Source organism: Pteropus medius, unplaced genomic scaffold (genome assembly GCF_902729225.1).
Source record: "Pteropus medius unplaced genomic scaffold, Ma_sr-lr_union100, whole genome shotgun sequence".
NCBI classification, from domain to species: domain Eukaryota; kingdom Metazoa; phylum Chordata; class Mammalia; order Chiroptera; family Pteropodidae; genus Pteropus; species Pteropus medius.
In genome coordinates this window covers 21,500,391-21,525,037 of record NW_024354875.1, presented here as the reverse complement: position 1 = coordinate 21,525,037, position 24,647 = coordinate 21,500,391, and the positions used below count along the sequence as shown (strand labels likewise).

General features: G+C 38.7%; 1 protein-coding gene and 1 pseudogene across 6 annotated transcripts in view; both read left to right on the top strand.

The window, feature by feature from the left end:
• The window catches only part of ACVR1 (activin A receptor type 1), a 121,866-nt gene that overhangs the window by 77,010 nt on the left and 20,209 nt on the right, over positions 1–24,647 (top strand). For all 6 annotated transcript variants that reach the window (XM_039855795.1, XM_039855794.1, XM_039855790.1 and 3 more), the window contains 5 exons: positions 7,878–8,141; positions 10,299–10,510; positions 14,083–14,182; positions 17,695–17,841; positions 23,830–24,105. In XM_039855795.1, the coding sequence (XP_039711729.1) occupies positions 7,878–8,141; positions 10,299–10,510; positions 14,083–14,182; positions 17,695–17,841; positions 23,830–24,105 (999 nt within the window). The remainder of the gene's footprint in view (positions 1–7,877; positions 8,142–10,298; positions 10,511–14,082; positions 14,183–17,694; positions 17,842–23,829; positions 24,106–24,647) is intronic.
• LOC120597476 (uncharacterized) lies at positions 11,262–11,377 on the top strand (annotated as a pseudogene).

Genomic DNA, 24,647 nt, shown 5'->3' with positions numbered 1-24,647 from the left:
AATAAATTCTTCTGGACCATATTAATTAGATTGATAGGGAGGAGAAGATATGCAAAGCAAAGATCAAGTTATAAAGGCCTGAATACAGATGCACAAGACACATATTCATGGGCTCGAAGGCATGCGATTCCTTTCTTTATTAACATTTCATGGAGTTCTGCTAGGGCTTTGGGACATGAATTGGGAAAACGGATGATGAAGTAACCATATCAGAGAGACTTGGGCTCTGCCCAGTATTTCATCTTTGGATATCTTAATCTCTGTGGGGTTCATCTGGGCTAGAAAGAAAATAGTCTAGACATTACCTTGTTCCCTCTGGGCATTTCTCTGGAGTGGGGTAGAATAGGGAGCCAGGGAGGAGGAATTTAATTCTGTACATTTTCACCTTTATTTGGGTGCCATAATGCCTGGAGGCTGGCATTGTAAGACAACTGTTCAACAAATTGGAGCCCTGCCCATCTTTTGAAGGGTTTATCTTTGTGGTTTGAAACCTCTGGAAAGGGTGTGGTTGTGTGGTAAGCAGAAAAAATTGGCAACTTTGGAGGACAGGTCCCTGGATCCCAAAGTAAAAGATCTACAGTAGGGCACAGGAAGGGACGTGGAGGTGGGAGCTGGGCACAGAAGCTGCCCCAAGTTTTTTCTCCACTGCCCTATCCTATTCAGAGCCCTTGTTAAGGTTTCATGTAAAACCAGAATTTTCCATATCCAGCCTGGATAGGAAACCTTCACTGGAGCAGCCACACACTCCCAAGTTAGTCCCTTGGGATGGGGAACAACCAAAAAGTCTGGGACACCTCTTCCCACACTGCGAACAGACCTAGCCAGCGACATTCTATAGATGGTACCATATCACCGGCTCTCTTCTAAATCTAAAGAAGGAATGACTTCTCTGAAATGTTTATAATTCATTGTGTCTTTTTTTCCCTCTTTCTTCAGGATGTGGTATTCTGTTACTCTCCCTAATCAGACAGGGGCATTGTTAATATATAGGCAGGGATGGGGAGGCATTTTCTGGTCTCTAAAATAACTCCTCAGTAGGTAATTTCCATTAGGCCTTATAATTGTTTGCTTCTCTGAAGAAGAAGTTTGAAGACAAAACAAAGAAAGGAGTCATTATTTTCCCCCTCATTAAGGAGTTGCTTCACAGACATGGTGCATATGTTAAGGGCAAGTCTTTGCTACATTCAGGGAATCATAAAAAGCAGGGAAAAAACAGACCAATATTGTCTTAAGTCAATACCCCACAATGTTCTTTAGCTTCTTAGTCACTTAAACACAGACTGAGTTTTTGGCTTTGAAATAGAAGGTGTGGCTGCGGCAATAGGCTTAATTTACAGAGATTATTTCACAGACAAGGAGTCAGCCCAGACACAAAATAAACAGATGGCACTTTTTTCTCTCTCTCAGCTTCAGCAGTTCAAATGCAGGATGACTTCGGAATCCTTATCACCTTCAGCAAAGCAAGAAGGGGAAAATGATGTAATTCACTCTTCCCCGCTCCCTGCTGAAAAGGCCATTATTTTCACTGATAGGAGGAAAATGGCAGAAAGACCAGGGGCACCTGTCTCACTGCTGAGCAAGCAAGTCCTGCGTGACCTCCCCAAACTGGCCAGAGCCAAGCACTTACTTTGCGTTGATCATCCTGATCACCATAGCCTCATAGGAGCTAAAAATCCTCAAATTAGCCAAACAAAGAAGGACTACTCATAACAGTCCTACTGTTCTATTAGTGTATTAATTCCCTGTTTTAGGAACTCTTGTGTTTGACCTCTTCTAACATACAAGCAAGCAAACAAAAAACCTACCACACCACAAGAAGGCCTGATTTTCCACACTTGTAAGCCTGAGTAGGTGAGCCCCGAGGTGAGCTCCTCAAGAAGAAGTGGTTTGCACAGACATGCTGGCTTGGTGACTAAACCTTGCCTTAGGATCTCTGCTGACATTTAAAGACTTTATAGGCTCAGTCTGCTCTGAATACTAGCAGTGTGTCTCTTCCCACCTCTAAATCCTTTCTGTGAAGAGAAAATTCATTCTGAAGCAAATATTCATGAGGCTTACACTTCTGCCAAACACCGAGGCAGTTGTCCGGTAAGTAATGGTGAACAGAGTAGGCTCAGTTCCTACCCTCATGGTGCTCTCACTCTAGAGGAAACACCACACAGACATGTGTATGCGAATGTATACAGGTAGCTCCTAGTTTAAATTTGGGTGTGTGAGCATAGGTTTCTCTGAGGAAATAACATGTAAGGCGAGATCTGAGGGGATGATAGACACTAACTAGGTAGATGGGGTGTTGGCAGGGAGGGAGCTAATAAGCATTACATGTGGAAGGAATTCAGTACCTAAAGGTCCTGGGATCCTGAAGCAGGAGGAGACCTTCCAGGAATTGCAGGGACCTGCGGTGGGAGAAGCTGAAGAGATGGAAATCACATTAAGTAGGACTTTTATAGACCAGATTAGCCACTGTGTCTCTATTTTGAGAGTGATGGAAGCCAGAGAGAATCAGGCTTGTACATCTGAGTGGGGATGCCATTTGCTGAGCTAGGGAACCTTGAGGGAGAATACATTTGGAGCATAAGCATCATGAGTTCAAAATCTTGGAAATCCTAAAACCTTCTTTTTGTTGTTCTAGTTTATATGTGATCTCATTCAAATGCATCTATTCTCTCTCGTAAGTCCTAGAACACATTCTCTTCTTGGCTTTACCAAATATCATTTTCTCTGATCAGAAAAAAAAAAGTGATTCGGGTGCTCCCATTTTATCATGAGAACATTTAGGCCCTTGGTGTATTTTACCCCTGAGCATATAGCCTGCCTGCTTGCCAGACCATCAGGTGCCCTTCACTAGGCTTTCCGGGCGGACTTTTGTGTTTCTGTCTTAGGAGCAGGTTTGCTGGCAATGATACCTGGCATTGCAAAATCCTTCCTTAAGCCTTTGTTTAATGCCAGAGATCTCAAATGCTTTCCGATTCTGGAGAGGTGCCAAACTGCTCTCTCGGATTAGAAGGCGATGGAAGGACTCCCATATCTATAAGTCTAATACAAGCTGTCATTTCAAATGAATGAATCGTTCATACTGTTGGAAGGAGTCCAGGGATGTTTGGGGTTCCTTTTTTTAGCCTATAAAGTTCTGAGCTATTGGACTTTTATAACAGTTGTCTAATAACCTCATGGTTATTTGTGCTACTTTGAGGTGAGCCTGTTCCTTTGTGCTGACCCCCGGGATCACAGCTACAGGCTGGTTTACTTGTAGCATTTTCTCATCTATCTGTTGTGTCAAAGACGTTAGTGGGAAATACGAAGTTTTGTGCACCATTTAGCATAATATTCAGTTTAAATGCCTCAAAGCATTATGGGAGTGCATGACTGGGCAGGTGGGAGGGAGGACGTTGGAGATAAGTCCATACCGTTGCTCAAGTCCCATTTAAAACATAAAGATGTGAACAATTTTACAGAAGGCTTCAAGATTATTCCAAACTGTAGAAAATCTTAAAAAGTCCAGGATGCTCTTTGCTCTGCCTTATCTTCTGCCAGTCTAGAATTAGGCTATGAGAGTAGGTGTGTCCAGATGGTGAGGTGACTATCACCCAGAACAATAAAAATCTTTTAAAAGATTTGGCTGTGGTGAACCCCTGGGATTCCAAGCCTGCGCCTGTAGTTACAGAGCCAGCCCTGATCCTCCCAGGAGGCGTCGAGAATTCCCTGCTGCTCCCAGCCAGACCCAGGCTGCAGTGTGTTCACATGGGCCTTGTGGTGGTGATACAAAGGGCACACAGTGCCAGCCACAACACTGAGTAATGCCAGGAGATACCTTTTAGAACAAACAATGTGGGTGAGCTCCCCAGAGAGGGAATACCTCTGGCTTGACATTTAAATTACTGAATTATTTAAATGAATGTCAATTAGGTGGAGTAGATTTGCTGCCTTCTGCCAGGGCACTTCCTGGTTATCTGCACTGGCAAGTGTAAAATATTTCATATCATATATGCTGCCTCCTGTTTGTACTGTGGAAAATCAGTCACAAGAGGCGAGGCGATTATCCATTCCTTGGTGTCCCTTTATGTGTCTATGTTGATATCACGATCTGAGAGATGGAGGTTCGCAGAACCTTACCTTCGGCCCTAAAGGGATTTTGTGATAATTCTCACACTGTTCCCCTCCCCGGCCCTCCCCGCCCCCACCTCTCCCACCACAGTTCTACTCCAAATAAAATATCACAGGCCCACACATGTTATGGTTATTCCTAAATTTTGACAAGGCTAAAACAGTGAGTCATGGGCATTCTTGGGCCTGCCGTGTTCCTTAGAATTATGGATATTAAGATCTGAAAATGTTACTACCTAGCTTTTAACTTTCTTTGTTGAATTAGTAATCCTAGCTCAGAAAATCCTTTTGGCATCTCTTTGACTAATCCCCTCTGTTGGATAAAATTGCCAGAGTGGCATTTAACTAACGTGTGTGTGTGTGTGTGTGTGTGTGTGTGTGCGCGCGCGCAGGAGTGTGGGTGGGTGCCTGTGGTCATTTTTATAGTCTTATGAATTTAGGGTCTTCATTTACATTTGGCTGTATGCTAATTAGTTACATGGGAATATACAAATTAAGAAGATGAAGCGTCGGTGAGAAGCAAAATAGTAAGAAATTGGTGAAGGTTTTGTGTTTTCCTATTAGCTAACTGCTGGACTAAGCTTATAGCTCCTCCATGTCAGAGATTGAGTTAATTATTACATGTCATCAGTGGCTGTCTTTTCTCCCCCCCTTTTTTTCCTGATTATTGATGGAAAGATAGGAAAACTCTAGTTTTTGGACATCTTACTGAAAAGAATCACCAGCTTTAAGGTAGTCAACCCCTGGTCGTCTCTACTCAACTACCGTAGGAATATAAAGATTCAAGGAGAGTGTTTGATACATGAATGAACCCCTTTGACTTAATTTATGACCCCGCAGGATAAGAACTGATTAAGATCTGTATTCCATTATGCCTGTGTACACTGCATAGTGGTTACAGTGAGTTGAATTTTACTAAAGATGTCATTTGCTTGAGGCTGCTGAATTCTGGCAAAATTCTTTAGGTTATAGCATAACATCTGTCAGACCATCCCCACATCCTGTCAGGAACTAGAAACCTTGGAAAGGCAGTGTCCCTTCTTCCATCTGTGGACTTAGAGTTCAGTTTGTGCTGGAACTTTAAAAGCAGACTTCACTCAGGGGACACATTAGAAAAATTATTATTACTGCATTTTATTTTTTTTAATTAGATATTTTTTATTAGAACCACAAAGTATTGTTAATTCTTTGGTTCTCTAGACCATCTATTTCCGTAGGTTTAATGATGAGTGAGCCCTCTATGGTCTGGAGTTACAGTCACCCCTTGGGGGATTGGTTCCAGGACAACCTCCACCTCATGGATACCCAAATCTTCGGATGCTCAAATAAATACCTTATGTAAAATGGCATAGTATTTGTGTATGACCTATGCACATCCTCCAGTATACTTTAAATCATCTCTAGATTACTTATAATACCTACAACGATGTAAATGCTATGTAAACAGTAGTTTAGGGAATAACGACAAGAAAAAAAGTCTGTACATGTTCAGTACAGACTCAACCATCAACCATTGTAGGCCTAACTACGTAGTATACATCAGCAACAATGTAACATTTTTTGGAAAATTTTCTATTAGCGGTTGGTTGAGTAATCCTTAATTCATTATCAGTTCATAAACAGCTAATCTATTTTTATTTTACCCCTTTATCTCAGTGCTAACCCCTCATCCCCAACCCAGCGTCAACAGACACGACCTCTTTAATGTTTTAGATATGTATCCTTGGACATGCATGACTTTTAAAAAATATTTAGAGTTTTAAAATAGATGCTTATGTTTCAGATTTACATAAATTGCATTGTTGCACAGTTTTTAAATATAGTCTTTTTAATTCTCTGCTGTAGATCACAAACAAATTATATGACATCATTAACTCTTCCCTCCCCGCCTTCCCCTCCTCCACACACACCCATCCATTTCCCTCCAAAGAATCATCACCTGTTGGGCAGCATAGTTGGCAGCCCTCAGCCTGCTTTGTGCCATTCAAGAGTGGCAAGCATGTCTAGACTCCCTGGAAATATTATCTTTCAACTCACTTTTGGCAAGTGTAAACTTTTTGCTGGATTATGTCAACAGATATATATGTTTCTCATCCTCATAGAAATAGATTGGTGTTGGAATTTCTCTTGGATTTCTCTAGGCAGGGAAAATAAAGAATATCTCTTAGCTCATTAAAGTTTTTGCTCATTAAAAATGTCTGAGGGCTCTTCATTCTCGGGGGTGAGATTGGTGACATACATACACTGTCAGCGGCTATTTTGGTTTTTCTGCTTTCAGGCATGTCTTTGCTCTTGGATGAGCCCCTTGTGGTTTTCAAAAGAACTAACAAGTCAATTATAAATAGAAGGCTTGTGTCTCTGTGTCTGCATGCACTTACTCTGTGGGACGAGGCACCCACATTACAGTGGGCAGTGAACTAGTTTCCACTTTGAAGAGGAAAGAAGAAAGATTAAGAACACTTTTTTTTTTCTTTTTGAGATAACCCACATCTCTACACACACCCACACAGATCTGTGTAAATGAACTTGACATTTTCAAAGACTTACCTTAAGGTCTTTTAAAAACACAGCTACCTGACCTGTTATTTTAAGAAAGAAGTTATCTCACAGACCTACGACAGAGGGTTCAAGGAGGATCAGAAGGCAGCCTGTCTATGCTTTAGACTATTGGAGGGAGCTCTGAAAGCTGAATTTCCTTATATGCACAGTGCTTTGGTGAAAATGGCCTCGGCTAACTAATTAGTGGCCTTTAGTACTTGGCCATTTATATTCTATCTTCACTTTCTTTCCCCACTAGTGGAAACTGTTGGGACTAGCAAGTCTGAACTAATCATTCTAACAAGGAAGAAGAAAAGAAAGAGTGATTTGAAAAATTAAATTGCAAATGAGTGTTTTCAGGAAGCGACAGGTCCGATTAGGTGTGCTTCACTGATGATATGTTTCTGCCTCTTTCCGTTGTCCCTTGGGCCCACCAGGTGTGGTCTGCTCTTTGGGTCCTACCTGTTATCTTATATTGTTCTATTCCATTTGTCTTCTTGGGTCCTCATCCTCAAATTTTGGTGCCAGATTTTTTTCCTGCTAGTTGAAAATAGGTAAGAAGCTATGGATTCCCATTGTAAAGATAAAATCTTCAGTCTTACGCCTATTGAAAAATTAGTCTAGGCATCTAGCTGAAAATATCGATAATATGGATTTGTAATTTTAGACTTGTAAACTCTTATTATACGGCATGTTTCTGAAGCAGACAGGTAACAGCAGGAGCATTAACGTTCCTTGTTGGTGAAGATTTGTATGGGACTAGAGGGAACTGGTATTAACAGCCGCCATATATTTAGGAAATACTCTTTTTATTTCTCCATAAAATAAAAGTGCTGAGCATTATGTTCCAATAAAACATTTTATTTTGATGCAAGAATTGGGATATTAAGAGCCTATCAGGTCGAAGATAACATGAAAACCACAAAAGTAGACATTCATTTTCAGAAGCCCGTGGACAAATGATAACCATTCTTTGGCCTAGTATGATCTGAAAGGGCACACAGCTTTTATAAAGGCATTCATATATCTAGAAATTATTATTTGGTGATTGGTCAAGAAAGAGATAGAATGTAGATAACGGAATGTAGATTTCGTGGCCACTGGTAATCCTTGGCCTGACTTTGTTTGGTTAATGTTTTTGTAATGGTCTTAAGAGAAACTGTATTATTCCCCCAGTGAGTGTAAAACCCATGCAGTGATTTTTTTTTTCCCTCTTCCTTTCTCTCCTTTTGCAGACGAGAAGCCCAAGGTAAACCCCAAACTTTACATGTGTGTGTGTGAAGGCCTCTCCTGTGGGAACGAGGACCACTGTGAAGGCCAGCAGTGCTTTTCCTCACTGAGTATAAATGATGGCTTCCACGTCTACCAAAAAGGCTGCTTCCAGGTCTATGAACAGGGGAAGATGACCTGTAAGACCCCGCCGTCACCTGGCCAAGCCGTGGAGTGCTGCCAAGGGGACTGGTGTAACAGGAACATCACGGCCCAGCTACCCACTAAAGGTTCCCATGGACTTTTCTATTTCTAGATCAAGGGTTTTCGTTAGTGTTGCCCAGTTCTGTGTGGGTTAAAGGTGTAAGTAGCCACAAGGCTTTCCTCCTACTCTGAACCAGAGGCAGTGGGCGATAAGAAAGATATCTCAGATGAGGAAGAGAAAGTCATGGCCTTTGGATTGTAAAAGGAGGATGGACATTTTTGAGAAAGTCAGTAAGGCAGTGTCCACCTTGGAGACATCTTGGCTGGCCAGATCTCTCTCAGTAGTCATGAGTAGGCGAATAGCTCCTGAAACCCTTTTCTGTTAAGGAGCCATGATGCCATTCATCATTTCTGAAAAAATTCTGCTTAGTAAATACTCACCTCCTGTTCAGTGTGTAGGGAGGAACATGGAGCATATGACTCAGGTGACTGAGTAGAATGCCTTTTTGTCTTTATAAGGAAGGAGACAAGGAAAGACTCTCTAAACTTTTTTCCCATATCTGATCCCAGCGATCTATCACTGAAACTTAAAGCCACTTTAGATTTCTTGTACTTTGTAGTTTATATGGAATCTTCTCTATGTTACTTTCAATATGGATTCCATATCCAATGGAAATCTGTCTTCCTATGAAACTGTTTCCTTATATATAAAATGAGCCCGAAATTTCCATCTCAAAGCCCCTACAAATATTAATGTACTTAGTCTTTGTAGACTCATGCCAAGATAAATTCGCTCTCTTAATATATCATACATTTTAAATAGGCTTAATTATTTAATTTTGTACTCACAAAAGAAACAAACCAAAAAGTGGAGTAGGAGAAGGTACTAGGAACATCCACTATTGGAAATGTCAGCCAGCAAGGGAGGAGACAGAAAAAGTTTTAAAAACTGATACAAGATTGTGTTACAATATTTTTAAAGTTTAGATGATGACTTTAAAGCATGTACAAAAGGTTAAATTTTGATAAGCAAAAAGAGTCGAATAATAAAAGAAGATTTTTGAAAGAGAGATCAAGTATTTAAATGGTTAAAACTAAGAGGCTACTTGATATAATAAACTTAACTCTTAAACTTTATGAGTTAATTGTTATTAATGGAATTGATGGCTATGAAGAAATGTCTACATTTGTACAAAAATCATACCTATACAATGAAAAATTCCTAATCTGCAGAACAGCCTGCTAGACTCTGCGCGTTGTAATAGAAAATCTATTTTCTTAAGGAATTTCTAATTTAATTAGGGAGGCACAATATTTACAATTTAATGTTGTATATAATTAGTTTTACACTTTATCGTACAAATGACATGTAGCATGGAGTAGATGTGCCAAGTCGTTGATTAATTTGGATTTGGAAAGTTAAAACAAATGTATAAAGGGAGTTAGGGTTGAGATTGATTAGATGGCTGAAGGGGCCAGGGAAATGGAAAAGAGTAAATCATATGTGGGAAAGAACAAGGAGTGGTGACAGTGTCATGAAGGGGTCTGAAATTCAGAGGTGATTATTGTTTTAGGACCTTTTAATTATGGACTTTGACTATCCAACTAAGAAATTTTGATTTAATTCACTAGGCAAGTAGGAAGTCTTGGTGAATGATTGCTTGAGTGATATGTTTGAGTGAGAACACAGATGTTTAAATGGATAACTTTAAGAAGTAATGTCTGAATGAGGGAGTGAATGAGTGATTAGGTGAGTGAATAAATTAGTGAATGAATGTCAAATAAGTGAGTAAAGGAACAGATGTGGATGAATGGGTTCCTAGGCAGAGATTGTGATGTAAAAAGATCTATGAGAATTCAGCAACAGACATCCAGGATACAATGAGTAATTTGGTCTTAACTCAGACAGTGCTTTCTTATCCTTACAGATCAAATCTAAGTTTATAAGAGTAGTACCAGAGATTGGCATAGTACTTTATATTTCAAAAGCCCTTTAACATACATGCATTAATACAGTTGGTTCTCAATGGAAATTTCTCCAGTCGTGTCTAAATGAATAATGGTTAAAAATGGCTGGGCTTTTGGCCAGTAGTTAGGAAATATTTTAGTTTTAACACTTTGTGACTTGTGAGACTATGTGGTCTGGATCAGGAGCTATTTGTTTAGGGTATTGGTTATAAATACTAAATAATAAGTAAACAGTGATCCTCACAGCCAATTACCCTTTTCTCCCCCATCTCCAGGGAAATCCTTTCCTGGAACACAGAATTTCCACTTGGAGGTCGGCCTCATTATTCTGTCCGTAGTGTTCGCAGTATGCCTTCTAGCTTGCCTACTGGTATTCGCTCTCCGAAAATTTAAAAGGCGCAACCAAGAACGCCTCAATCCCAGAGATGTGGAGTATGGTACCATCGAAGGGCTCATCACCACCAATGTTGGAGACAGCACTTTAGCAGTGAGTTTGTAACCCCAGGGAATCCCAAGGATAATGAAGATAGCTGGGGATGGATGCTTTCTTATTTTGAGCATGAAACGCTAACCAGTAACTGGGTGACTTAGTGTGCACAGATGACCTAAGCAAGCATATGCTGGCACCTGCCTAGTCTCCTCCGTGCAAAAGCATTCATTTTAGACAGCGTTTACATTAAATGAGAAAGGTGATTGACTTTAGCAGATTTGAGGGAGCGAGGGAAAAGGACAGAGAATAATTGCCAATAATGTTGGGGGGGGTGCTTAGAGTTTATGGTATTTGGTTACTCTGTTCTTAGCAATAAAAGTGCTTTCAAAAAAAATACATTTTGCTTAATATTAAACATCACTTACTTTCCTAGATTATTTCAACACCCTATAATTTAAGACTTTAAAACTTGACATCCAAAAAAGTTGCTATTAAATTTTTCATGCTCCTGTGCTGCCCCCTTGTGGAGTGCAGTCATTTGGTTAAACCCGTGCTGTCCTGTAGAAATATGTGAGCCACATACATAATTTTAAATTTTCTAGTAGCCACCTTAATAAAATAGTTTAAAAAATAACCCCTCAGGTAATATTAATTTCAACTCCAGGTGATATCAGTTATCCTAATATGTATAATTATTGTTTCAACATATAGAGAATTATTAATGTAAGGACATGGTTCCATAGTGTAGCGTTTAGCACGTCTGCTTTACACACAGAAGGTCCTGGGTTAGTGCCCCAGTGGATCCATGGTCTATGGCCATGCCACCCTGAACAAGCCCGATGTCTGATCTCGGAAGCTAAGTAGGGTCAGGCCTGGTTAGTACTTGGATGGGAGACCACCTAGTAAGACTAGGTGCTGTAGGCATAACTAAGATTAATAAATAAAAAAATATTTGCTAAAGAATTATTAATGAGATATTTTACATTCCCTTTTTTTTTTAAACTAAGTTTTCAAAATCTGTTATGTATTTTACACTTACAGCCTATAACAGTTCAGACTAGCCACAGTTCACTTGCTCAGTGCCAACATGTGGCTAGTAGCTACCTTAACGGACAGCACAGTGTTAGAAACTATTGTATTTATATGTTTTAAACATACTCTTTGGCATATTTTGAAATGATGAGATCACATTAAAAAGTGATTGTCTTTTATTACAGTTTAAAATTGTTTGTCAAGTGTAATTTTAAAGAAACATTAAACTTTAAGTGAGAAAAGGGCATCATCATTTGCTATAAGTAGGTTACCATAAAGTGCAAAAGAGAAAAGTAGTAACATTTTAAAGAGATGACGCTGAGTCTGATGCCTGCTCTGAAAAACGTGAAGATAGTGTTAGAGAGGTGTTAAAGATACACCAGTATCAAATCGAGATCCCTTGTCATAACTTGATGAATTGAAAGACAATCTGGTTATACTTTTATAATGCGATTCAATGTTATTTAATGCCATGACCATGTATCAGCTGAAATCATCTTGGATTAAGTCTTGTCCTGCTAGACAACAAGCTTAAAAATGTCTGGCAGTTCTGCAGTTAAGCCTACCCTCCAACTTCCTTTTTGCTGGAGAAGACTTGCCCTCACCAATCTTTGTAGCTCAGGTGCTACACCTGATACAGGCTGGGAAATATCCCTCTCTGCTGCCTTCCTCATCTCAAGTGTACTTTTTGGTATGAAAGCGGGGAAGAACCCTTGTTTAGCTTTGTTTTACCTATTTAAATTGTGGTACATCAAAACTGGGAAAAGAGGAGATAGGACGTTCCATTAAAAAAAAATGCGAAATACAGTTTTTTGTTAGAAATGCACTTAGACATTTATTTCAAGTTTTAAGTAAAATTAAATGTTTATTGAGTTAGTAGCAAGAAGATACAAGGCTGAATCCTGACAAAGCTTTTGCAAAGCAAGATACTAAAATAGATTAGTCAGAACTTCATTCCTCAGAACTGCTAACATAGCTAATCACCGTGGGCAATAATAGGAATATCTCGTGTAAATTACTGTTTAAATAGCTTCTGTAATTTTGAAAGAGGAATGGGAGTGTATGCTAAAATAGTTTTCTCAATTCAATCATGTTAGATGACAGTATATCATGATATAATAACACAGTAAAGAACACTGTTTAACACAAGTTGTCATTACTGGTCTACATACTTGCTCATTTAAGTGATATGCTCATTTATATAATTCGACAAAGCACACCTTACTAAACAACACCCCATATGTTGAAAAGAAGCCCTGGGGTCCAGGAGTTGCGTGTTTGTTAGTCTTTGGTTGAGTTCATCCCCTTCTCCCTCCTTACGGCTATGAACTAGGTTTAGAACTAGGATTATGTATTATGAAAAAAAAACCCCATAATTTAATTTTCAGAATTCTCTCAAAAAATGGAATAAATAAAGAGAAAAAAGAACAGCAAATGGATAGTTAGGGAGATGTGAAACTATTTCATCTATACTCAATTTCTTGTTGATTATCCATTTTGTGGTTTTTAAAGATTCTAAATTTCTTCCTTTGGATGTTCAGCTTTTGTTAACTTTGCTGATCAATAGTACTTCACAGTGGTGCTCAGAGTAAGTAAAAATGTAGACGAAATTGAAACAAATCGATGTATTGCATTAACAGGCCAGCTGAAATGTGTGGGAAAGAAAGGTTTGAGAAAAGTTAGCTCACTGTTGCAACCTTATCACCATCACCCTGGGCACAATAATGTTTATTACAGATAATCCACTCCTGATATAAAAATACCTCTGCTTCGTGGCTGATTCCTTCTTTTCCTAAGAAGGAAAAATTTATGAATAAACTAATTTGGAATCTTTTTCTCAATATGTTCTTTTTTAGAAGCATGGAGCATGGTTTTATGTTTTTAATGAAAGTTCTTTTTTTCCTCTGTGGTTTGTAGGTAGTTTACATTAAGAAAAGACATGTAGATGTTAATTTTGTGACCCCTTTGTTTCTCTCTCACCTAAAAGGTAACCTCCGTCCGGTAGCTCCTCTCCATTTGAGTGTACCAGTTTGATGACTCACATGGCCACTGGTATCTTTCTAATACAGGCAACATTAGAGTCATCTGTTCCTTATTCCTAATTTGTTTGTTCCTTATTAGAATCCCTTAGTTGGCCATGTCAACTAATGTGGATCCTTTGATAGATATTTATAAGCAGAGGAGAATATGATCAGTTATGCCCAGCCCTTGGACTTGAAGGCCCTTTCCCCTCTTTTTGTTCCATTTGCTCTTCTTTCTGTTGCTTCCCCTGTGCTCAGCCTGCTTCCTGAATTTTCTAATTCGCATCTTCAACTTTATCCACTCAGCTTCTTTATATATTTAATTCTAAAACTCTGGGTGCAAGGAACTCTGGGTGCAAGAAAGGACTTATCCCTCAGGAACACCTATCAGGAAAGGGCTAGCTTCTGGTTTTCCTGAGAAATAAAACCAGTCCTTCCACCACTGGGGCTGAGCATGCACACTTAACGGGTCACGTGTCTGGGTTTGCTGCCTCTTTTTGAGTTACAGCATGCACGCTCACACTCTGAACTGAGAGCTGTTTTTCAGTAGTTTCTTTTTCTTGTCTTGAACCACAGGATTTATTGGATCATTCATGTACATCAGGAAGTGGATCTGGTCTACCTTTTCTGGTACAAAGGACAGTGGCTCGTCAGATCACACTGTTGGAGTGTGTTGGTAATTCTTTTTTCCTTTCCTTTGCGGGTTGTATGCAATATTAGCTGTGCTTCTAGAAGTAGAGTGAAACTTGGAAGATCTCCTTCTTGCCTGTTACTTGTTAAATGTCAGGAGATGCTGGGTAACCATGACGTGTGGCTATGTCTCTGTTCTCTACGACTTGTGTTAGAGCACCTGAAGTCCCTGTCAGAGGAACCTATCACTAGTTGGTATAGAGAATGCTTAGTCAAAAGCTTTCAGTTGCGAGTATACCCTTTGGGATGTTGGGACTGCTTGAAACATGAATTAATATGGCTGCTCCTGATTATAGGTATTGAATGATCTGAGGTAAGTAGGCTTTTGGACCATAAACTTGCTTATTACAGTTCACTAATCCCTCTCACTCTTCCCCTGCCTTAAAAATAATAAAATCAATTTACCAAAGCTACTTTTATAACTGCTTTATTTAAACAAGAACTATATACATTTCTCTGTGGCCTCTCACATTTTTCCCATTTAGGAACATATTTATACATAGATGTATATAATCATAGTATATATATCATTTGTGTCCCTTTTTACAATTTTAAGTTCACACACATTTTCTTACATTTGTACATAGCACAAATATTTTAAAAGACTGCAATAATAGTCTTTTGAATCTTAATTTATGTTTAGCAGTACTAGAGAAAGATTTTGTGCACATTGCTTTTTTTCTTTTGAGTGCTCAGAATAAATTCGCAGGAATTGGGGTTCCTGGGTCAAAATTGTGACCTTTTTTAATGGCTATTTTATATATTGCTAGATTGCCTTCTAGTTAGATAGTATAAAATGCTTGTTTTTAAAAGTCCTGCTTTTTATTAGTTTTACGTTTCAGTAATTGGTGGCTATTTGCCAGCCACATGATAGTTTTCATTAATTTCCCCTTTAGACGAACTGTAGAGAAGGCCATTTAGCCATGATGGGTTGTCAGCATCTCCACTCCATGCACTCCTAATTCTCCTGGTTTCTTAGGGCTGGACTTGGCAGTTTTGGGGAGGTAGTTGGCTATCATCAGCTACCTCCACCACTTTGCTGCCATCTTCTGGCTTTCCTGTTTTCGTGGAGATAGAACACCTCCAAACCCAGTAGTGGAAAGTGGGACAGATAGAGGTAGTAGAAGAGCAACCGGCACCTTCAGGCACACAGAGGCCCAGCAGTTTCTGAATGCCACTTTACATTCCCCCCCTGCGGTGGGGAAAATAAAAATGGAAAAGTCACAAATGTGCGCATTGCGTGCAACCTGGGTTGTCTTTTTGTACCAGTTAACATCCTATTTGATTATAAACCAGAGAGTTCCTGTGTAGTGGTGAGAGGCAGTGAAAGGAGACATGTGCCTGCCTCACTGACCCTCATCCTCTGTCCCATGGCCACTTGCTCTTCACAGAGCCGCCATCTCAAGATTGGCCCCCAGAGTTTGACCCCAGAGTCCAAAGGGGAAAATAATGTTGCACTTTTAAAAATACATACAATTTCTATTTGTATAGATAATCTTCAGCATTTTTTGAAATAATGTAAATTCATTGATAGCATTTTCTTGGTTTAGTGCTAAAGACTTTAATAAAAGCAGGGCCTTTTCAGCAGCTTATCGTTAGTGTTCATGTGATACAGTCTTAAATAAACATGTGTGCGGTGAACTGCTTGGATAGTTTGTTATCATTTCTGGTATAAAAACAGGGAAGTTGGATTAGATCAGTCCTTTCCAGGTGATGATCTGTGAACCCCAAATTTCAGATGCATTAGGGATCCCCTTTGTGGGACTCCATGGCCAGGACTTTGGGGCAGCTCTTTAGGGACTCCTGCATGAGGTGCATTTGCAAAAAGCATTTAATAACTTAAAAGCATTTGAAGACCATTGAATTAGGTTTTTATTTTAATTCTGTCTACTTATCCTGACATCTGTCTCTGTTTTCTTTTTTAAAAGGCTTTAAGTGAACTTACATAGTAATGTCCATAATTCTCTGGGAAATATTTCTCTCCTTCCTAATGAGACTATGAGGACAAAGGGCAAATAAAGATACAGAAGGGAACTAGAGGCAGAAAAAGACTAGTTTACTGTTAGCAGCCAATTTTATAGTGTCATAGCACTAGCCTTCATCTTGAGCTACAAATGCTGGGCAATTGCTTTATTAATTGACTTGATTGAAATTAATCTTGTACTAAATACTATTTGTGTTACTTGACAGTGGCCCACAATGACCACTTACTGACCACATTTAACATCCTTTTGGATTGGTCATTGGTATTTAATAGGGATATTGATTATCATAAGGAAATCTAGATGAGCGGTTTTGATTATGTTTCAGGTGAGTCACTGAGAGACACAACATGCTTTCTCTCTGTTGTTTGGGTTCTCAGTGGCTTAGTTTTTCAGCAAAGAGCTATATTCCTGTCTATGCAGGTGGTGCTACAGCTGCTTATTATAAGCCGTGATTCCCAGCAGCCACTTGCTTTGGTAGAAATTCCTACTGCACTACAAGTTGTGTCTCCGGCTGCATGGGTATCTAGGTGCCACGTATGTCTTTACCCTCGATTGTATACCGTGTTGATCCCTAGAGACTCGTGGTTATTCCCTCCTCTTCCCAGCCTCCCTGCTCACCCCTACTTATAATTAAAGGAAAGAATGGTAGAGGGAGTATGGAGTTGACAAGCTGACATTTGTGTTGCTGCCGTAGGAGGGGGCATGCTCCCAACAGATCAGATCACTGCTCGTCCCCACGTTTTGGAAAATGTCTTCTCCAATTGGCCTTTTCAGCGTAGCCCACTGGTGGCATCATGGGGGCTGTCTAACAAGCAAATACCCATGACCAATGTCAGAAAGCAGAACTGTTCAGGGATTATGTGTTTAAGACTTTGCAAATCCTCTTTTGAAATATATCTTCTGCCAAGAAATCCTTTAGGGATGGCAGGGGCTGCTTTTTGATCCCCTTCACAGCATTGTTTTTTGTGTATTTGTGTGTGATTTTTTTTTTTTAATCCTTCAAAACACACACCTCAAACTTAATAGTCTTCTTTGTGGAAAATATAAATGCAGATGTAAATTCAAAAACTTAAACTCTTACAAAATGCCTACGTTGATCCGGTATGAAGGGAAGGAATCAAGTAAGCTCTTCAGTTTAGCCACATACACTTTTTTTTGGCTTTCATCACAACACTGAAATTTAATAATCTGTACCACTTTCTAAGTTTTACTAACTTTCACGGGCTTTTAAAAACCATGTGGATTTCATACCTTTTAATAGAGGAATGTAAATGTAAACTTTATCTTTAGCAGCTAATTGTACAGTGCAGATACTGAGGATGTTTAATTTGTTATCACAGTGACATGGCTAGGGGGACAGTGCTTATTTTTGTATATCTTTACAGGCAAAAGATTGTGGTATTTATATCCCCCAATCAAATTCTTCGCAGTAAATAATGGGAGGGGTTAAGAGTTGCGGGCAAAAACTTTATTGGCTACCTGTCCATTGTCACCTCTGCACTGCTTTCCACAGGGAAAGGCAGGTATGGTGAGGTGTGGAGGGGCAGCTGGCAAGGGGAGAATGTCGCTGTGAAGATCTTCTCCTCCCGAGATGAGAAATCGTGGTTCAGGGAAACAGAATTGTACAACACTGTGATGCTGAGGCATGAAAATATTTTAGGTAAGTACCAATAAAATCCCTTCATTCATTATTTCTAGAAAGAAAGAATTTCCCTGTCTTTGCCCTTTTTGATTTGGTGTCCGATTTGCCTGTCCTCTTGAAAAGCAATGTAGGGATCATTGGTATTCATATACTGTTTAAGTTTATACCACTAATTTCTTGTTTTAATTTTTAATCTGCAAAGAAGCTAAGTTTGAATGGAGATTCTCTCGATAGGGAAAAGGAAATTGTTATTGTTCATTCTTATTCTGCAGGTTGTTATTTAAACAACAAAAATTTTCCCATATTGTTCACTTCAAGGCTTCATTGGTTGTTCTACTTACTCCACCCTTTTTGAATATTTATTACTTGAATCAAACTAAGAAAGATCTTTGGACGATTTCCTAGAGATTCACAGCTCCCAGGGACATCATAATTAAATGCACATTCCCTCAAACTAGGCATCGTTTTTTTAAAGCCTAGATTTACAGAGGGATTTAGCATACATTTTAATTTTGAAACTAAAGCTTAAAAAACATTTGTAGAAAAGAAAAACATTTGTGAAATATGTGAAGAGCTCATTGAAATACTGCTGTGGAAGTATTAAGAGCAAGAATATTTCTTGTGCCCATTGACTTCTTTGTTTGAAAAGTTTCTCTAAAAATGTTTATATTAATACATCTATGACGACTACCTCCTGGTGTGCTTCTTCAATAGTGGATATAGTTTATACAGAATTTGATTTGTGTAGGATAGTGTTGGCCACTTCATGGCTATCCGATTAGATTTGGCTTATAGGAAGGCTGTTGCTAGAATTTATTTCTATTCCAGTATAGTCATGTGACACATAACAACATTTCCATCAACGACTGACCACATATATGACAGTGGTCCCATAAGATTATAATGGTTGAAAAATTTCTATTGCCTAGTGACATTGTAGCCTTCAAAATGAATGTAGTATGAAGTAACGCAATGCTTAACTCACATGTTTGTGGTGATGCTGGTGTAAACAAACCTATTGTGCTGCCAGTTGTAAAAAAGTATATCACATATTTATGTATAGTACATAATACTTGATAATGATAATAAATGACCATGTTACTGATTTATATATTTACTGTACTCTACCTTTTAATCATTATTTTAGAATGTATTCTTTCTACTGAAAACAACAAAAAAAGGTTTACTGTAAAACAGTGCCATGTGATGCTGGCAGCAGCCTCAAACATCTCATGTTTAACGTGTCTCTTGATTGCATCATTTTGTCCTGCGCTTGATTTAATCTCGTGTTGTTTTATAAATTCAGTGTAGCAGTGTTTATAAAGTCTACAGTAGTGTATATTAATGTCCTTGACCTTCACACTTACCACTCACTAACTCACCCATAGCAACTTGCAGTCTAGCAAGCTCCATTCATGGTCAGTGCCCTATACAGGCATGCCATTTTTTACCTTTTTACCATATTTTTACTGTACATTTTCTATGATTAGATATGTTTAGGTACAGAAATACTTACTATCGTGTTAATGGTTTCCTGTAGTATTCAGTACAGTAATATACTGTACAGGTCCGCAGCCTGGGAGCAGTAGGCTGTGCTATATATATATATAGCCTAGGTGTGTTGTAGGCTACACCATCCAGGATTGTATAAGTACACTCTATGCTGTTCACACAACAACAAAATTGCCTAACAATGCACTTCTCAGAATACATCCCCGTTGTTAAACAGCACATGACTATACTGCCAATTTAATATTAAATATGAATCAAGTGGTCTGTCAATAATGGTTTGAGAGTTGTCCAGAACTTTGCTTCAACAGTATAGTGGTATGTTCCATCTCAGAACTGTCTGTTTGTGCTCTGAATTTTCCCCTTCCTTAACTGCTTGGGGCCCTAGCCATCACCTGATCCTTCCTCCTCCTCGCTTGAATTATTCTATTGGCCTTCCCTTTCCAATCTATCTCTCTATACTGAGTTATCTTCCATTGGCTAGCTGAGATACTTCTGCTCAGTGTCTTTGATGACTCGCACATGGCTTGCAATATTTGTGGCTTTTGGGCCTGGCATTCCAGAACTCCCTCTTTTGGGGTCCAAGGAGTCTCTGAAACCTCTTCTACAAATGTGCCCAAATGCAGCCACTTCTGATATTTGTCATTCCTGAACATTCAGGTCTCTGTGCCTTTGTTCATGTTGTTCTTGATCACCCACTATCCCCATCTCACCCTCCAACTACCTCTTCCTCCCTCAAAACTTCTTAGTGCCCTTCCACTCTCTCCCAGCATATTTAATTGTGCTTCTCTGCACTCCTTCACTTTGTACCTCTGCCATAACTCTTAAAACACGCTGCCTTGTGTCGCAGTAATGATGGCAATAGCAGCAACAGTAATGACTAGTTAAAATGAGTAAGCACTGGTTTGAATGCCTCATGTGCATTTTCTCATTTAATCTTCATCACAACCATAAGAGGGTAGGTACTCTTGTTTTTCTAGTCTTAATTGATAAGATAAGTGAGGTGCACAGAGGTTAACATCACCCAGCAGCAGGTTAAATAGTAGAGCTGAGAATCACACCAGGCAGTCTGACTTAACCACAGTTTTGTTCCTTACACTGTAATTGATTCAATGATCATATAGTAATAGAATTGCTTCTTAGTCTAGAGTCAGGGTACGAGGTAAAGATTCATCAACAGTCAAAATTACTTTTAAATGTCCTAGTTTTTCCTTCGACACTGGAACAAACTAAGGTTGAGCAACAGATAAAGCATTAGTTGTATTAGAAGCCATGAGGTATGAAAAGTACTTATCTTTAAATGCTCATCTCATGAATTCAGAATTTCCGTGGATCATTAAGTAATAAGAAATGGATGGTATTTTGCCTTATGTGATCACGCCAAGGGAACCTCACTTCTCTCATACGAATCGTATTACAAAGGTGACTTTCAAATTTCTCTTGTGATTAAATCCAGTTTAATAAATATTTACTGAGCACCTACCATGTGTAGGGTAGTGTCCTCAATACTGAATGTGAAAGTAAAAACGGTGGAAATAATTCTTGTCCTTATTGTACAATGAAGTGATATCACAGGTCATTTAACTCAGGGGTCCCCAACCCCTGGCCGCAGACCAGTACCGGTCCGTGTCCTGGTAGGAACCAGGCCACACAGCAGGAAGTGAACAGCAGGTGAGCAAGCGAAGCTTCATCTGTATTTGTAGCTGTTCCCTGGTGCTAGCATAACCAACTCAGCTCCAGCTCAGATCATCAGGCATTAGATTTTCATAGGAGCATCCAGTCCCTTGTGCCAAAAATGTTGGGGACTGCCGAATTTAACTCAAATGTAATGACAAAGTAACTAAAGTGTATGGATAAAGTGACTCACTCAATGAGTCTCAGATCCCCGAGCTGCTTAGTTTAGTGTATGTGCATCTGCCCATTAGAATTAATCTTAATGGGGATTAAGAGGCATAGGGATCTGAGATTCTTTGAAGGAAAGGCATGTTCAGGCATCCCTTCTGATTCACATGGGTCATTGAGCAAAGTGCTCTAGATATCACTATGCTACGTAAATAGTCACTTAAGATTTGGGGTTTATTTTAGCTCTTGAGGAGAGTGGGAGGATGACTTTGGTTGTTGAGTAAGAGGCTTTTGCTGTAATCACTGTCTCTCCTTGTTATGAACACATGCTAGAGTCCAACTTTTATAGGCACCTGTTCAACCTGCATGAACAGTAGAGTGCTTTGACTCAAAATGCAAAAATCTTACAAAAATGCTGTAGCAGTCTGAAAAAATGTAGCAATATAATTCACACGTGAAAGGTAAACAGTTAAAAAAATCTTGCTTATTTTATTTTTCCTGAAGGTCTAAAGGATAATAAATGGGATAAGCAAAATCCTTCTCTAAGACCTAGAGTGCTTAGGGAAGGTAAGAGAATATTTATTTATTTATCTATTTATCTATCTACCTATCTATTTATTCATTCATTCATTCATTCATTCAATCAATCAATCAATCAATCAGAGGTTGCTCTCCCTTGGGCAGAGAAATCAGTAGAGGCTACACAAATATACAGCAGTAATTTAATTTCTTTTCAGTGATGCTTTTATAGTGTGGGGTATTTATTTTTGAGAAAGTCATTAAAGATTAATATTATTTAGTTTAAAATAATAAAGCAGCAACATTTTTTGAGTAAGAATTACTAATGTCTAAGTACACATTTTGATTCATATTATGGCCAGCTAAGAGCTCCAGGAAAAACAGCCGTGGGGAAACAGCCAGACTGGACAGTAGGGAAGGAGTGAGAGACTAAGGCTCGCTGTGGAAACTGTTTTAGAGGAAGAGGAAGAAAGAGGTAGAAAATCAAGGTGTGGAGATGTTATTGAGTTCACTTTGTACATGGCCCATGGGTACAGATGTCCAACTCTTTTTCTCTGAGTAGAAGCCAGCTTGGTTGGGGGTGGTATGGTATAGTGGATAAGATCATGGGTTCTAGAGCCAGACTGCTAGGGACCATTACTGACCTTAATGTCAGTGGTAATATTCCTACTTGATGTGTTGTAGGAGGATAGCATGTGAAGTGCTTGGCATGTCGTTAGTACTCAGTAGCAAGTGCTTCTATTGTCAGTGAGGATAATGATCAAATAAGAGATTTTCCTTTGTTCCCAGAGCTTCCTGTGCAAGGCATGGTATAGCAGAACAGCTAGCACCAAACTTGGAATTGGTTTCAACTTAATAGTTCTGTGATCCTTGGCATCTTTGAGCACCAACTTCATTATTTGTAAAATGAGTACAATGATATGTCTTACTGGTTTATTGAGGAAAATCCCATGAGGAAATATATGTGAAAGTGACATAAGTTTTATATTAGGTACTATGCGAGTGTAAGGCATTTTATGCATTTTTCTTTTACATTATACTTTCGTAAGTCATTTAATTCTTCCTCAGCTGTTTTTGTCTTTTTAAAATTTTATCCTCTATTTATATGTCCTAAACTTCACTATATATCGTGTAACATACACATATTGTAAAATATGTATTATAGTAATATTATTCTATATAATATATGTGAAAGGATAATGCTAGAAAAGCACTTCTGTAGCAGAAAAGGCAAGCACATATATCGCAATTTATTCCATATGGTAGAAAGTGCCTCCAACTTCTAGAATTCTGTCAGTATGCTCAAAAGTCCCCACAGAATATCTAGAAAAATTTCTTCCTCTTTATCTACATCTGTTAATATTTCACTTCTCTTCCAGACCCGTTGTCACTTCTTGATGGAAGCCTATTGTAACATCTGGTCTGAATTATTATGATTCCCTACTCTGGGCTCATGTTGTCCATTGCAGATATATATTACTGTACTTTTCACATTATATTGTAATTTTTTTCCTTTTTAGATCAGTCTTCATTTCTAGTGAACAAACATTATTATCTTGGTTTTCCTGTGTGACTAACAAAGAGCATCATAGAAGCTTGTGATAGTTGATTGGTTTCTTTTTTTATTCGATGAATCCGTCAGTCATTTAAAATAAACTCACCCCTTTATTTTACAACTGAGCAGAGAATCCAGAGAGCCTAAATGAGTTGCCAGTATTACACAGCAAATTATAGGCAGAATCAGGACTAGAACACAGATGTCTAGATTCCAGGGTTTTGTCCTTTTTGAGTAGTTGATGAATTATCTGTGCTTGGAATATCAGAGTGATGAAGAGTTTGGCACTATCATTATGGGTAAGCACAAATACATATATCCTATCTGAATTTTAATGCTGTGTAAAATATTTTTTAAAGGATTATTTTAGCATGGTAATATGAAATTTTCCTATTTGTTAGCAGCACCTTTTTAAGAAATGACTATTATTTTTCTCTGTCGATGCTTCTGTAAACCTCCTTTTTTGGCAGTTGGTTAATATAAATTATTTTTGTTACAGATAATGTCCACTGTTTCCAGATACTGAAAGTTATAATGTGGAATTCTCACATGTCTATTAATTTTGTTATTGCTCTCTCCAGGTTTCATTGCTTCAGACATGACATCAAGACACTCCAGTACCCAGTTGTGGTTAATCACACATTATCATGAAATGGGATCGTTGTACGACTATCTTCAGCTTACTACTCTGGATACAGTTAGCTGCCTGCGAATAGTGCTGTCCATAGCTAGTGGTCTTGCACATTTGCACATAGAGATATTTGGGACCCAAGGGAAACCAGCCATTGCTCATCGAGATTTAAAGAGCAAAAACATCCTGGTTAAGAAGAATGGACAGTGTTGCATAGCAGATTTGGGTAAATTTTTACAAATATTTTTTAATTATCATTTTTACTTTGTTGTATTCCAGGGTTTAACCAGATTACATTTTTTGTCCCTGAACATATTTTTTTTGTGTGAAAAATTTCAAGCTTGCAGAAAAATTGAGAGAATGTCATAGTGAACAACTATATCCCCACCACCTAGATTCTCCTATTATTATTTTACGGTTCTTAAGCTTTATCACATATCTGTCTACCCCCTATTCATGAATTCTCCTTAAACTTTGATACATTTCAAAATAAATTATAGGCAAAAGAGCTCTTCCCTCCAAAGACTTCGGCATGCACACCTCTTTATCATTAAGTAGAGTTGTTATTTGTTTGTTGTCTTTATAGATAAAATTTAAATTTCATGCGAAAGGCACAAGTCTTAAGTATACATTCTCCGAGTCTTGACAAATTCTGTGAAATCTAAATCCCTATCAAGACACATTATCTTAGACCGACACCTCAATTCTCATTCAGCGAGTCCCTGCCCCATCCCACCCTCAGAGACAACCAGGCTGCTGTGTTCTGAC